Source organism: Megascapheus bottae, chromosome 11, assembly GCF_031878675.1.
Source record: "Megascapheus bottae isolate mThoBot1 chromosome 11, mThoBot2.hap1, whole genome shotgun sequence".
NCBI classification, from domain to species: Eukaryota; Metazoa; Chordata; class Mammalia; order Rodentia; family Geomyidae; genus Megascapheus; species Megascapheus bottae.
The window spans coordinates 23,742,307-23,755,330 of NC_143519.1; the positions used below are offsets into that span (position 1 = coordinate 23,742,307).

General features: G+C 37.4%; 1 protein-coding gene across 4 annotated transcripts in view; it reads right to left on the reverse strand.

The window, feature by feature from the left end:
* Positions 1 to 3,885: 3,885 nt before the first annotated feature.
* Positions 3,886 to 13,024, reverse strand: part of Uchl3 (ubiquitin C-terminal hydrolase L3) — a 51,158-nt gene continuing 42,019 nt past the window's right edge. For all 4 annotated transcript variants that reach the window (XM_090342026.1, XM_090342028.1, XM_090342027.1 and 1 more), the window contains 3 exons: positions 8,026 to 8,101; positions 6,373 to 6,431; positions 3,886 to 4,115 (listed from right to left, as the gene is read on the reverse strand). In XM_090342026.1, coding sequence (XP_090198152.1) covers positions 4,032 to 4,115; positions 6,373 to 6,431; positions 8,026 to 8,101 — 219 coding nt within the window. In that variant the 3' untranslated portion in view covers positions 3,886 to 4,031. The remainder of the gene's footprint in view (positions 4,116 to 6,372; positions 6,432 to 8,025; positions 8,102 to 13,024) is intronic.

The window sequence follows — 13,024 nt, forward strand, 5'->3', positions numbered from 1 at the left end:
TCTACAAGTGCCACGTTTTTAGAAGATGACAAACTACTGTAGGAAACAGAGGTTAAGAAGGACTACAATTCTAAACACAACCCTAAGAAAGAAGCAACAATAAAAAAATGTTTCTAGTTGTACATTTCATAGGGCTGATTAGACAAAATTATGGAAAGCCATTATCTGGGCTGCACTAAGTTCAACAGACCAAACCTAAATGGAGTCACATGTCAAATTCCACATAAACAAAGCAAAGCAAAACTTACAAGAAGTAGACCTCAGTAGCCTTGAGCTGAAGAGCTCAAGGACAGCGCCCAGGCTGGGTTCAAGTCCCATGACCCACAAAAAAAAAAAAAAAAAAAAAAAAGCAGCAGCAGATCTCAGAACACATGAGATATTTTTTTTTGGCTTGGTTTGGTTTTTTTGTTTTGGGGGGGGACAGTCTTGGGGCTTTTACTCTGGTCCTGCACATTGTCCCTGAGTTTTAGCTCAAGGCTACCGCTCTACACAGCACCACTTCCAGCTTTCTGATGGTTAATTGGAGATAAAGAGTCTCACGGACTTTCATGCTGGGGCTGGCTTTGAACCACAATCCTCAGATCTCAAGTCTCCTGAGTGGCTAGGATTACAGGCCTGAGCCACTGCACCCAGCTTTCAATCTCCTTGTTTTGCACCTTACAAACTAACTCTTGTGCATACTGCCCACTGGGAATTCTCATTCTGTTTTGTAGCATGCAGTTCACCCCAGTTCATGACTCCTCAAAACAAAGTGATCATAATTTATTTTTCTACTAACAGAGACTAGTGTGTGCCAGCCATAAGTGTTCTTCATAAAATGCCTAAAAATACACAAAGTATTTTTTAAAAACTGAGATAATCTGCAATTGTCCAATCTACCCAATATATAACGTGAGAGTGAGTGTGTGTGTGTGTAGGTATGTGCCCAGATTCTGGGGCTTGAAGTCAGGGACTGGGCACTGTACATGACTTTTATTTTGCTGAAGGATAGCATTCTAATACTGGAGCTACATACAATCCACTTCCAGCTTTTCGGTGATTAACTGGAATAAAGTCTCATGAACTTTCATGTCTGGGTTGGTTTCAAATCTCAAGCCTCAGATTTCAGCTTCCTGAGTAGCTAGAATTATAGATGTGAACAGCACTGCATTAGGCTAACCTTTTTTTTCCATTAAAACTTAATTTATTAAAACAACACTGAAGCAATCCAGGGGTGGAATGTGGAGGATAATCTGGAAATATGGGGTTGAATTTATACATAAAGAGCTGGATTAGGTGTGTGATAAGAATGACAGAAAATATAAACTGAAACATCTTTCTGAAATTCTTGAATGCCATACTTAAAGAGCATATCATATACTTAAGAAGACCATCCCACAGATAATTACTTTAAGGGGGGTAAGTTTTCCGGTATTATTTTAGGCAGTATAAATCTATGATTCATAAAACATGACTTTAAGTAATTTTCAATAACCACAATAAATTAGATTATTTTCTAAGAATATGTGTGTATGCAGCTGGGCACCAGTAACTCATGCCTGTAACCCCAGCTACTCAGGAGGCTGAAATGTGAGAGGATCAAGGTTCAAAGCCAACTGGGGCACAAAAAGTTCGTGAGACTCTTATTTCCAATTAAGCTCCAGAAAACTGCAAGTGGTGCTGTGGCTCAAGTGGCAGATCTACTAGCCTTGAGCTGAAGAGTTCAGAGACAGTGCCCAGGCCCAGAGTTCAAGCTTCATGATCAAAAAAAAAAAAATTTGTGTACTAGGGGGATTTCTACTCATACACACGGGTTGCTGTGACATAAAGTAACATAAGCATAAACACTGCTCATCCATCCTAGCCTAGTGTCTTTTATGACCATGGGCCACAAGCTAACTTTTTAAAAAACTGTTTAATCTACTATTTTCAAAAAGTACTTGAAATTTCATCTTGCCTATTGAGACTACAAACTCAGTCTCTTCCTAGTAAATTTTGAGAAATTACATAAATTCCGAGTATTGCATTTTGTTTAAGAAATTATATGGCAGATATAATGAATGATTGTTGTTCTTAAGGTACTATGTTATCTCTCATTTCTTTTGCTGTCCCTTGGTTATCTCATATTGTTACAGTATCTCACTTTGTTACTTGATATATCGGATATATTTGTATTTGGTTATTTGAAATTTGATAGGGAAGGGGGGAAAACAAGATGAGGGGTGGGGGTGGGGGGGAGGGAAATAGGGACCAAGACATGTGAAAGGGTATCAATGTATGGGAATTAATGCACCATCTATCTAGCAAATATCACGTAACCCTTCTATTAATTACAATAAAAAATATATGAAAAAATTATATGGCAGAAGAAATGCAACAATAGTAAGCAAACTACTTAGAAACACTTAAACAGGACAGATATGTGTACAATATATAACAGAAGTTATTATTGGCATGACAAAAGTACCATGTACGCACACACTTTACTAAATTTATTTCAACTTACTTCTTCATCCCTATTTCCATTTCTTTACCCACTGGAGGGTGGTGAATTTAAATATCTTCTAAAGCGATCTTTTTTATAGCATATCTTTTCTAATCTGTGCTTCCAAAACTTAATGTGCCTATGAATCACTTGAGGATCTTGTGAGAAAAGCAAGTTCCGGGGGTAGGGCCTGAAAACTCTTCATCTAATAAGTTCCCACATCATACTAACACAATCACCTTTTGAGTAACAAAGATTTGATTCATTCTGCAAGTCACTGCTACAATATTCTCCCTAAAAACCACTCCACCCTGATGACTGCCTCAAGAATCCACTTTAATTCAGTGAATCATATGTGAGCATCTACCCCTAATTACTGTTCTAGAATTTCATTCTGGACAAATCTAGTCTTTCCATAATAGAAAGACATTGTTGCTGTTTATATTTGAGGTAAAATGTATGTATAGTGAAGAACAGATGTTAAATATGGAATTCACAAGTTGTGATAAATGCATATACCCATGTAACCAGTATCCCCACAAAAATATAAAACACAGCTATCATGGCAATCTTTGTGTGTGTTCTGATGCTACTCCACAAATTTGCCCTTTAAGGCCCACTAAAACTTTCTTCTTCAAAGTATATCCCAAAGTGACTCTCATAACTCCATCTCAATGACTATCATTTTAAATGCCTAGGCACCAGCATACCTCAGTCAATCACTATGGTGGGCTCCTTGGAAGTCTGTCTATATTCTTGAGCCAGAGTACCTTCATAGACATCCATAAAATTGTTAGCATAATCTTTGAAAGTTAAACCATACTTGCAATAGATTCAAATGCTTCTTTTTCACTAAGCCCCTCCTCTGACCTCACCTCTTTACACTTTAACTGCCTTCTAAACTCTAGACACTCAAACCTTCTATCTGGTCCTGTAACACTGAAAGTCTTCTACCTCAGAGATCGTATTAATTATTCCCTTTCCTTCTGCCTTCATGATTTGCTATTTTTTGGGGGGGGACATTCAGGTCTCAACTTCATAGTAGACTCTTCACAGGGCCTTAGTGGTAAGAGCTAAAGTTATCTATTCAGTCACTATTACACAAAGCCTACTTCAATCCTCTGCCCAACATCATAATATGTGTTCATTATTTCTTTTTTGATAAGGAACATGAATGCAGTAACTATGGTATCTGACCACAGTGTTCAAAGTTGCAAGTAACACTTACACCTAGAACAACATCCATCTTGTTACAGGGAGATATTCAGCAAATGTTTTCTGAATATCAACATATACGACAATATATATTCATATTATGCACATGGATATTGTGCTATCTCATGAAATCTAAAAAAAATAAGAAAAAATAAAAAATAAAAAAGCTATTGTACTTTTAACTTGGCAGCAAAAATAACATAAAACACAAGTTAATACAAAGTTTATTTCACATAAAGTTTAATCAGTCAAGTTAATGAAAATATCAAAAATTTTGAGTTAGTGTATGGCAGCGGGAATTTAACTTCTGTTGCAAATAATAAAGTTATTTGGTGTTTCCATTATCATCCAGCTATGCTGCAGAAAGAGCAATTGCATTAAACCTAAGTTCATCAGGGTCACGCTCCATAAACTTCTTGCAAACTTCTATGGCATCCTACAGGGAAAAAAAGTATAGCTTTTCAGTTCATAAACATGCTTTACTTAAAATAACAATTGCTTTATATTTTTCTAGTTCACACTAAGTTTTGTTCTACTTTTCCAAATGAAAAGCTGAATATATTAAAAAGAATTGAATAGAGTCAAGAGTTTGGCCTAAAGGTAGAGTGCTTGCCTACCATGCACAAAGACCTAGGTTTGATTCCTTGGTACCACAAACAGAAAAGTCAAAAGTGGTGCTGTGGCTCAAGTGGTAGTACTAGCCTTGAGGAAAAGTCAAAGAACAGTGCTCAGGCCCTGAGTTCAGTACCCAGGACTAACAAAAAAAAATTATTAATAATAATTGAATAGTTGGTGGCTTAATTTCTTGGTACAAAAGTGTAAGATTTATTCTTCCTTAAAATTTTTACTTGACAAATATCTTATTCATTGTAGGGTACATAACTTCACAGTATCCCCAAATCTCTAAAATTGCCAGGTGCAGTGGCTCACATCTATAATCCTAGCTACTCAGGAGGCTGAGATCTGAGGATCAAGGTTCAGAGCCAGCCCGGGCACAAAAGGACCTGAGACTCTTTTTTTTTCATATATTTTTTATTGTAATTAATAGAAAGGTTACATGATATTTGCCAGATAGATGGTGCATTAATTCCTATACATTGATACCCTTTCACATGTCTTGGACCTGAGACTCTTATCTCCAATTAAGCTCTAGAAAATGTGAAGTGGAGCGGATAGGGTGGTAGCCTTGAGCTGAAGAGTTCAGGGACAGTGCCCAGGCTGAGTTCAAGCCCCATGACCCACCAAAAAAAAAAAAAAAAAATTCACAGGAGAAACTGGGAGCTGGTGGCTCAATCTGTAATGCTAGCTACCCAGGAGGCTAAGATCTAAGGATCAGGTTTCAAAGCCAGCATTGGCTAATCTCCAATTAATGAGCAAAAAGCCAAAAGTGGAGCTGTGACTCAAGTGTTGCAGTGCTAGCCTTGCCTTGAGCAAAAAAAAACTCAATGACAGGGCCCAGACTGAGTGCAAGCCTCATGATCAACACAAACAGGAAAAAACTAAAACCAAAACCAAATTGTATATACCACAAAATTAAGAAAAATCAGGGAAGGCGGGTTTAAAGAGGGGTGAGAATATTGAAGGGGTGGCACTGATCACGATGCAGTGTATTCATAAACTGCTTTGTTAAATGGAGCCTCCTTTGTATAACTTCCCCCCTACCCAGTCCTGGGGCTTGAGTTCAGGGCCTGAGCACTGTTCTTGGGCTTTCTCAAGGCTAGAGATCTACCACTTGAGCCACTGCACCACTTCTGGCTTTTTCTATGTATGTGGTACCAGAGGAATGAAACCTGGGTCTTCATGCATGCTGGGCCAGCACTCTATCAGTAGGCCAAACTCCTGTCCCATGTACAACCTTTTTAAGATAATATAAAATAAAATTACGATCAAGATACAATTGATGATATCTTGGACTTAATGAAATTTATGGGATATAATGAACAACTCAGTACTACTGTTCTTGTCATTTTCAAATTTGACATTTGTTCAAAGATCCCTAGAAATCTTTCATTTGTTGATTTAAAAAAAAAATTTGTGGGTCATGGGACTTGAACTCTGGGTGTGGGTGCTATCCCTGAGCTATTCAGCTCAAGGCTACCATCCTACCTATTGAGCCACAGGGCCACTTCTGATTTTCTGGTGATTAATTGGAGATAAGAATCTCAAGTTCTTTCTTTAGTGCCCAAGCTGGCTTTGAACCTCAATCCTCAGATCTCATCCTCCTGAGTAGTTAGGATTACAGGCATGAGCCACTGCACCTGGCATCTGTTGTAGATTTCTAATATTATTTTCAATTTTTGTTTTGGAATTTTTTTTGGGGGGGTCATGGGGCTTGATCTTGGCCTGGGTGCTGTCCCTAAACTCTCAGCTTGAGGCTACCACCCTATCCTGAGCCAAGCCCACTTCTGATTTTCTAGAGGTTAATTAGAGATAAGAGTCTCAGGTTCTTTTGTGCCCCAGCTGGCTTTGAACCTTGATCCTCAAATCTCAGCCTCCTGAGTAGCTAAGATTATAGGTATGAACCACCGCACTCTGCTTTTTGGGGATTTTCTAAAAAGTTTTTGGGATTTTCTAAAAAGGTCAAGGACAAAGAAACATAGACTACAGAAGAAATGTTACACAAAAATATCCTTAGAGATGTTATGAAAAGAACAAAGACTATCAATAAATGAGCCAAAAAGTTTTGTTGTTACCTCTAATAATGTTTCATCACTAGTTTTCCCATGGTTAATTGGAAATGGTTTCCGCCCATCTGTGGAAAATAGATACAGTTAAAAGCTCACCAATTTTTACAGAATAATGTGTTATACCTTTCCTTTTTCTTTGCCAATAATAAAGATACATGGCTTAAAACATGTGTTATCTATGAATACATCATATTGTTATCAGAACTTTACTTTCATGGTTGAAAGCTGAAATCATCATGAACAGAATTTTTTGTAAATAAATATTAGCTTTAGTTTCCTGCAAGAGGTTTCTTTCTTTCTTTCTTTCTTTTTTGTCAGTCATGGGGCTTGAATTCGGCATCTGGTGCTCTGACCCTGCACTTTTTTTGCTCAAGGCTAGTGTTCTATCATTATGAGCCACAGCTCCACTTCCAATTTTCTGGTGGTTGACTGGAGATGAGTGTCCTACGAGCTTTCCTGTCCCCACTGGCTTCAAGCTATAATTCTCAGATCTCAGCCCCATGATAGGTTAGGATTATAGGCATGAGCCACTAGCACCCAGCTATAGAAACTAAAAGTAACTAAAAGTTACTAAAAGAACTAAAGAACTAAAGTTTACACCTGTAATCCTAGCTACTCAGGAAGCCAAGATTCAGAGAATTTTGGTTTAAAGCCAACAAGGACAGAAAAGTTCATCAGATTCTATCTCTGTAAGTATTAGCAAAAAGTTTGACTGGAAATATAGCTCAAAAGAAGGGCACCAAACAAACAATTGTGAGGCCTGGAGTACAAATCCTACTATTGGCAAAAATGAAAACTAAAACGAAATGTACCATAGGATCCTGATATAGAAACCTCTCTTGGGTCCATATGGGAAGGAGAGCAAATATCCATACAAGAGAGATACCTGTACAACCCTGTCTATCGTATCTATGCTCACAACAGCCCAACCATGGAAGAGACCTATATATACAATGGTTAAAAGAAATATGGCATAGGGGTGCCATGAAACATTACCCAGCTGATAGAAAAATGAAATTATGACATCTGCCAAAAAATGGTTGGAATTAGTGACAATAACAGTGAACAAAGTAAGCCATGTTCAAAACTCCCACGAATATTACTTTTGCTCATTTGAGGAATGATGATGTAAGATGCTTGAATATCAAAACATTTACAGTAAAAACTTACTAAGAAAAGTGACATTAAGTCAATCTAATTTTTCAATTAGGAAAACTGACATTAAGTCAATCTAATTTTTCAATTAATCAATTGTAAGTAAATGATACATATCATTTTTTCATATATTTTTATTGTAATTAATAGAAGGGTTACATGATATTTGCCAGATAATGGTTCATTAATTCCCATACATTGATACCCTCTCACATGTCTTGGTCCCCATTTCCCTACCCCCCACCCCCACCCCTCATCTTGTTTTCCTCCGTTCCCTAGCCAATTTCAAATAACCAAATACAAATATATAGAGATGCCCCATTTAGTGTTTCTTTCCCCAGGAAAAATTGGAACAGTTCTTGGGTGAGGGGAGGGAAATGGAGACAAAAACATGAGAAGGGGTATCCAATGTATGTGAAGTAATGCTCCTATCTGGTGAATATAACTGTAACCCCTTTATTAATTACAATAAAATTTTATTTTAAAAATTAGAACAGTTCTTACCTAATTCATAGAGATGCCCATCTACATGAACTAATGCAATAAAATGAAGATCTACTTTCTCATCTAGGCTTGGTGCCTGAAATAGGAGGGAAAAACACATGTTATACATTGTAGTAGTCAATCAAGTACACAGAAACATGTACAAATAATATCAACTGACAGAAGAACATTTGTCTAGTACAATTCAAGGCTCATTCAGGGAGACGGTGGACAGAGTATTTTGCCTGTTATGACAATGTGTTCATCTATCAGCAGAGAAAACAATGATTAAGGCAAGACTTCCTTCTAAGGTCCCAACTGATGTGAAGACAAAAAGGCTTTTTCACCTTGCAAATCCTACTGCTAGCACTGTTCACTCTTGCTAAAGGAAATGAATTATGATCAGATTTGTGTAATTTTTTAAATTCAAAATAAACTTAAAATACTTTAATATTTTGAATATTAAAGGGTCTAGAAACTCTCTTTAAAATTTTTTAAGATATCAAAATGTTCCCCTAATGAACTGAACCTAATAATCTCATGTTTATAACAAGGCACTATGAATAAAATAATTGCTTTATTCACTCTAGATATAAAAGGCTTAACAATAAATAAATAATAAGTTCAGATGATTAAATGGAGAAAAAAAACCCTAAAACACATTAAAGGACAATTTATGTCCTTTAAGTCTGAGCCTTTCTTTGACTTTTTTTTTTTTTTTTTTTTGGTCGTGGGGCTTGAACTCTGATGCTAAGCTCTTCAGTTCAAGGCTACCGCTCTATTACTTGAGCCACAGTGGCATTTCCGGTTTTCTGGTCATTAACTGGAGATAGGAGTCTCATGGACTTTCATGCCCGGGCTGGCTTTGAACCACGGTCCTCAGATCTCTGTCTCCTGAGTAGGCATGAACCACTGGTACCTGGCTTCTTTGCGTCTTAAAGTGACTAATTTGAAATTTAAAACATCTATGTTTCCTCTGCTTTTCAAATTCAATTGGCATAAGCAATATTTACATTTCTTAGATATCAAATAAGTTGTGCAAAGTCAATACACTAATATACTTTATGACATGCAGTAACTACACTAACAATAATATGTTAGTTAATGATCAAATCTAATTGGTTTGAATGAAATAAATTCATTGTTAAATGGAAGTAGTCATAAATGTTTTAAGGAGAAGAGAATTATGGTTCATATTATCTGTTTGTTTTGTGTATGTGTGCACATGCATGCACACTTCTCCTGGGGTTTGAAATCAGGGCCTGAGCACTGTCCCTGAGATTTTGTGCTCAAGGCTAGTATTCTACTACCTGAGCCTCCAACTCCATTTATGGCTTTTAGTGATTAATGGGAGATTAGAATCTCACAGACTTTCCTGGGTGGAATGGCTTTGAACTGTAATCCTCACATATCAGCTCACTGAGTAGGAAGAATTGCAGGTACAAACCCAGCATCAGGCCTCCAATATGCTTTTTAGTAATGTAGATAGTGTCTTAACAAAAAAAACTGTATTTTCACTTTAAGTAAATATAGATCTTTAATCATTGTAATATAAAGATTCCTCATACAGAAATTAAAAGATATATTTATGGGCCAGGAGTTTGGCCTAGTGGTAAAGAGTGCTTGCCTAGCACGCACGAAGACCCGGGTTCAATTCCTCAGTACCACATACATAGAAAAAGCTGGAACTGGTGCTGTGGCTCGAGTGGCAAACTGCTATCCTTGAGAAAAGCCCAAGGACAGTCAGTGCTCAGGCCCTAAGTTCAAGCACCACAACTAGAATAAAAAAGATATATTTATATTGAAAGGTATTTATTTTATAAGATTTACAGAGTGGTTCTAAGCTATTTGCCGATACAGTTACTAACCCAATATCATTATTCTTCTGAGATTTCCCTTAAATTATGAGTGCAAAAAACTTTCACATAAGCGGGTACAGTGACTCATGCCTGTAAACCTGGCTACTCAGGAGGCAGAGATCTGAGGATCAAGGTTCAAAGCCAGCCCAGGCACAAAAGGACCTGAGACTCTTCTCTCCAATTAATTTCTAGAAAGCGGGAAGTTGGTCTTGGCTCAAGGGTAGGGTGGTAGCCTTGAGCTGAAGAGCTCAAGGACAGCGCCCAGGCCAGCATTCAAGCCCCGTGACACCCCCCCCCAAAAAAAAAGTCCACATAAACTAGAATGGCAAAATAGGTCTCCCTACCTACAATCTAGAACTAATAAATTCCCCAGTTGTTAGGAATCAAGGTTATCTACTTTACTTATCTAGTGGGGGTCTCCTCTCCATAGCTCCTCCTGTGGTAGCCCTTTACACAACAAGGACATTGCCACAAAGTTTGAGGCCATTCCATTTCTCTTAATAAGGCTAAAGTATGCCTCCTTGTGCTTTCTATCAGCATGGACAAAAGCCTACCCCTTACTAAGTACACTATTTCTCCAAATAAATAGTCATTCAACTATATAAAGGGTTTCTTTACTTTTTTTATATTCAATGTTAGTGATCACTCAACACAACATCCTCATTTCATCAATGACTAAGACAATCCAATATTTCAGTGTGTGTATGGGGGGACACTGGTATTGGGACTTGAACTCAGGGCCTTGTGCTCGCCTCACAGATGGTAATCTACATTTCAGCCACATCTCTAGTTTGGCATTTTTCACATTAACTGGATATGAGTCTTCTGGATTTGTCTGCCTGGTGTTGACGTTAAGGCTCCGATCCTTGTATCTTAGCTTCCTGGTATAGCTAGGATTATAAGCAAGAGAGAAATTCAGCTTTTTAAGACTGAATCTAAGCAATTCTACAAATTACAAATATAATTCTAAAAGATAAATGCTGGAAAAATTTTGTACTGAAGCCTTGTGTTACAGGTTGAGATTTATGGATTAAGGTTTGAAGCTAGTGCGGTAGACATATCTAAAATTTTCTCCAACTACAAAGAAAAGAGATGGAACTAGAAGTGAGGCACAAGCAGAAGAGCACCTGACTTGAGTGAAAAAGCTAAGCAAGATAATGAGGTCCTGAGTTCAAGACCCACACCGGCACTAGCACTGGGACTAACACTGGTGCACACAAATGCACAAGTGCACTCACGCGCACGCACACACGCACATACACAACAATGTACAACAATAAAATAGGAATTTTGAACTTAACTGGAACATACTTTTGTTTTACTCATTTTAAGATGATTTTCCAAAGGTATTTAAAGTATTTCAAGTTATTGTATTTCCATAAACTACTAAGTACTTTAACATCTTAAGAATTATGCATCATATAGCTTGTATTTTTCATATTTTGCCCATAAAGTACAATTATGCTATAGTTGTAAAAGTAAGTACAACAGGAATCAGAAATAATATGTACCACTGGGGTGTAGTGGCTCATGCCTGTAATCCTAGCTACTCAGGAGGCTGAGATCTGAGGATCAAGGTTCAAAGAAAGCCCAGGCACAAAAGGACCTGAGACTCTTAACTCCACTTAACCTCTAGAAAATGGGAAGTGGGGCTTAGCTCAAGGGTAGGTGGGTAGCTTTGAGCTGAAGAGCTCAGGAACAACACCCAGGTCAAGTTCAAGCCCATGACCCACAAAAAAGAAAGAAAGAAAAAAGGAAGGAAGGAAGGAAGGAAGGAAGGAAGGAAGGAAGGAAGGAAGGAAGGAAGGAAGGAAGGAAAGGAAGAGAGAGAGAGAGAGAGAGAGAGAGAGAGAGAGAGAGAGAGAGAGAGAGAGAGAGAGAGAGAAAGTATGTACCAACCCAAGAGCCTTGAGTTCCTTATCTACGTTGTCTTGATGTTTAAATGAGCTCTTTGAGGGTAATTCTATAAACGGTTAAGCATCAGAGAAGACTTGCATATTATTTCTTTTTTCTTTTTCCTTTTCTTTTCTTGTAGGTCGTGGGACTTGAACTCTGGGCCTGGGCACAGTCCCTAAGCTCTGCAGCTCAAAGCTCCCGCCTTAACCCTTGAATCATAGCGCCACTTCTGCCACTTCTGGTTTTCCAGTGATTAACGAGATAAGTCTCATGTGCTTTGTAGTGTCTGGGCTGGCTCTGAACCATGATCCTCAGATCTAAGCCTCCTGAGTAGCTAGGATTATAGGTATAAGCCACATTGCTCAGCTCTCTTGTGTATTATTTCAAAATCAATACTACGTTTCCACAGTGTAAGCAACTACTAAATCTAGTGAACCAAATTTGTATGTCACTGTACCTTTCATGTAAATGTATGTACTAAAAAGACAAAATTAAAGCTTGGCATCCAAGCACTTGGAAGGTTGAGGCAGGAGGATTGTAAATTCTAGGCCAGCCTAAGCTATCAATAGCCCATCTCAAAACAAACAGAAACAGAAACAAAAGCCAAAATACAATCTCTAAAGTGGCATGGAAAAGCTTCAAAATATCATAAAAGTAAAGCTTACAAATTTTAAACCTCCTACACAATCTCAGTATCTATATTATGATTCTGGATCTTTGGTTAAAGTCAAATGGCCTTAATTTCTAGAATCTGCAATTATTCAATTGCTCAAAAATTATTCCAGTAATGGTCATTCTCATCCTATAGAGACTGTCAGTCTACTGAAAGTACATTTCTCTCCTAACAAACTATTCTATCACTTTCTCTAAAAATAATTATTCTGACTAAAAAAGAATAACAAGCTATTTCCAGCAAGTGTTCTATTCCAGAAAATGACCAATAATAGAAAAAGTTTATGCATTGCTATATTTTGTTTACACTTTTACAACTATATTTTAAATTTCCTAACAAGAGTATAATACTTAGTTATCTCAAAGGATAAAAAGAGATACAACACAAATGGACAGCTATTACATACCAAATATACATTTCACACCTTAAAATGCAGTTACATTTAATATAGTTATATGGCACTTAGTATAACAGACATTGTTCTAAGTACTTCCTATGCAGTGGTAATACGATATCTGCTTTACTCTTAAAAAAACAACTGAGCCAGAAGCATTAAGTAATAAAATTTGGTATGAAACTCATACAATGTGGC